We start from the raw sequence: 2797 nt of genomic DNA on the forward strand, positions 1-2797 counted from the left end.
AATCCTTGACACACGGGCTGCCGTAGAACGCAAAAAGGACACTAGTGCGCATGCTCATAACTCTATGGGGGTACAAAATCAAACCAATAATTCTACTTCCGGCAGGTTTCCGGGTGCTTCAAAACGCCACTGAGCACATTCATTGAAATGATAGCTGGGGGCGGGGCAATCCGCCCTCTAGTTATATTATACCTCTATGTAACGTACAGATGAAGAACTGTGTGTTGACGCTTTAGGTCATTCAAACATTGTGTAATGTGTGTAGTAGTTTGTTAACCTCGCGTCACCAGTCTTTCCACCTCGGAGGAAAAGTAGTATGTGTCACTGTCCTTACATCACAGCGATAAAGACTTCTTCTGTACCAGCAGAACCATAGAGGATATCGTTGTCATCGCCATGATTCTAGACAGGTAAAGATCAGAGAATCAACGTCAGTGATGTTGGTGTAGCCCTGATACATGACTGTCATGTCACGAATCAAGACCGTCATGGATGAACTTCAACAAAGTGTTTGCACGTTCTCCCTTTTTGGTCCGTACATCTACATAAACGATTAGATTTCAAATATGAAGTGCTTACCCCATGGCCACGGATGTTATAATTATGTACGGGCTCTCAGAATTACCCGTATCTTCCGTATTGTTCAATAAAAAGCATTTTAATCCGATTGGTGGCCATTTTCCTCCGCATTTTCGCCATATGATGCTGCACGGACAGTCCCTTTCAACTACGCGACCCTATCGTTTGGGAGGTGTATTGCACTAACATAACTATTAGAAAATGGCCACCGATCGAATTAAAATGCTTTTTATTGAACAATACCGGAGATACGGGTACTTCTGAGGGCCCGTACATAATTTTAACATCCGTGGTCATGGCATAAGCACTTTATAGTTGAAATCTGAACGTTTATGTAGATGTAGGGACCGTAAATGGAGAAAGTGCAAACACCAGGTTGAAGTTCATCCATGACGGTCGCGACAGACGTGTGATCCATGGCTAATGTTGGTGTGTAACCTTTCATAGCGGACGTCAACAGTTAGTTTTCAGGATTCAAAAGTATCAAAAGTAGCAGATCTATAAGCTCAAAACACGTCATTTCGTTTCCTGTGTAGTACGATCAAGTAGGGAATTATTTTACAAAAATAAACCCCAAAAGTTAGAATATGGAGATAAGAGGTTTCTGAATCACAGTGAGATTTACCTCCCCATACCATACAGACTACACAGGATGCACAGGCTGGTGGCAAGGAGCCTCAGTCAGACCCAGAGACCTGTTCACCTGCTTCAGAGACTCTTCTGTCAGAAGACACTGCCAATCCTGACACTGTTTACAAAGGTATTCCCATCATGCAGCCCATCCATTCACAGGTGTAGCATACAGGGGTGCCATTTTGGGGGGTCTCAGGGGATGGCAATAGCCACCCCCCTAGTGTTCACATTTAACCTCAGATTCCGATCTTTTATGCATATTATTGTCCCCAAATCTGCATCCATCTGCATCTAAATCCATGGGATGTGACATGACTTGTGACACTCATATAGATAGGTGTTTTCTTGTCTGCAACCATACATTTATTAACCACTTTCTACCTGGCATCCCTTATTTAGGCATTATGGCGAACATTTTCAAATGTTCGACAACACATCGCAAGCTTGTAGATACACTGTTTTTGCTGTTTTGGAAATGGGGCTTAAACCTTAGCATCCAGTATTGTGGGGAAAGGTTTTGCTTAAAAATAGCCGATCGACAAACTCACAACACGAACACGTCACAGAAAAAAACACTAGAATGGGGGACTCCGCTCAACCAAGTGGTAACTTATTTTTGCCACCCCCTATTTTTCCTGACATGACACCTCTGGTAGTACATGGCCATGTAGGTACTGAGACGGTAACTTAAGCATTACGCTGAATAATGCCACTGAATAATGTCACCCTAAATAACACCACTAATAATATAACATCACTGCCTCTCTTTCATGTCATGTAGGATCCATGTCCGCTGTGTGATGACGCCAAAGAAGTCCTAGAACCATACAAACACAGGGTGAGAAGAATCTCTTTTCACCCATAGGGATGAAGTGCAACATTAGATAAAGCAGTAGTTCGCTAACTTTTTCGTGCCAAATATATATTTGGTCTGTGGGACCGAGATAAAGGACATTTTACTCGTGTGTGTGTGTGTGTGTGTGTGTGTGTGTGTGTGTGTGTGTGTGTGTCTGTCCAGTATATTTTCCAGCAGGTAGACATCACGTTGCCAGAGAACAAGGTGTGGTATGACCGGTATAAATATGACATCCCTGTGTTCCATTTGAACGGACGCTTCCTGATGATGCATCGAGTCAACACTGCTTTGCTGGAGGAGCAGCTGGCCACAGTGGAGGACATGAAGTAAAACACCACACACACTCGGGTGCCGCTGTGGCAAAGTAGCCCACCACCGCGGAGGTTGTGGGTTCGAATCCACCGTGGTGCATCCGGCTAGTCGAACACAACTGGCCCGTGTTCGGGGGGAGGGAAGCCGGGCGGGGAGGGTGATATATTATCAATGCACGTATTCCTACGGGCTGGGGCGGTACCTGTCCGACGAAGGCTCTGCGTCCTCTCGGTGGGGGCTCCTCACTGGCACGTGAGTCAGTAGGATACAACAGCAGTGACAACACAGAACATTTGTGTGGGGAGGAATGATTTGGCATAAGGACTAAATTGGGGAGAAAAAGGCTTAAAAAGCGAGGGGCAAAGAAAGTAAAATTTGGGGTTTATTTAAATGAGTTTCTGTTTTGGGTGTTCTTGT

The 2797-nt window shown here is 44.7% G+C and overlaps 1 protein-coding gene across 1 annotated transcript; it reads left to right on the forward strand.

The window, feature by feature from the left end:
• The first annotated feature begins 324 nt into the window (after positions 1-324).
• Positions 325-2497, forward strand: LOC308075128 (glutaredoxin-like protein C5orf63 homolog). The gene is made up of 4 exons (XM_080414774.1): positions 325-410; positions 1222-1339; positions 1994-2050; positions 2231-2497. Exons 1-4 carry the CDS (start codon positions 397-399, stop codon positions 2396-2398), a joined length of 357 nt encoding a protein of 118 aa, XP_080270900.1. The 5' UTR covers positions 325-396; the 3' UTR covers positions 2399-2497.
• Positions 2498-2797: the final 300 nt, after the last annotated feature.

Source organism: Gymnoscopelus braueri (assembly GCF_963280865.1).
Source record: "Gymnoscopelus braueri genome assembly, chromosome: 19".
NCBI lineage: Eukaryota > Metazoa > Chordata > Actinopteri > Myctophiformes > Myctophidae > Gymnoscopelus > Gymnoscopelus braueri.

What these genes read in the sequence shown, in the direction of transcription:
- LOC308075128 (XM_080414774.1), top strand. An exon ending in TCCTGACACTGTTTACAAAG is followed by an intron (nt 1,340 to 1,993) that starts GTATTCCCATCA and finishes CATGTCATGTAG; the next exon opens with GATCCATGTCCGCTGTGTGA. An exon ending in TAGAACCATACAAACACAGG is followed by an intron (nt 2,051 to 2,230) that starts GTGAGAAGAATC and finishes GTGTCTGTCCAG; the next exon opens with TATATTTTCCAGCAGGTAGA.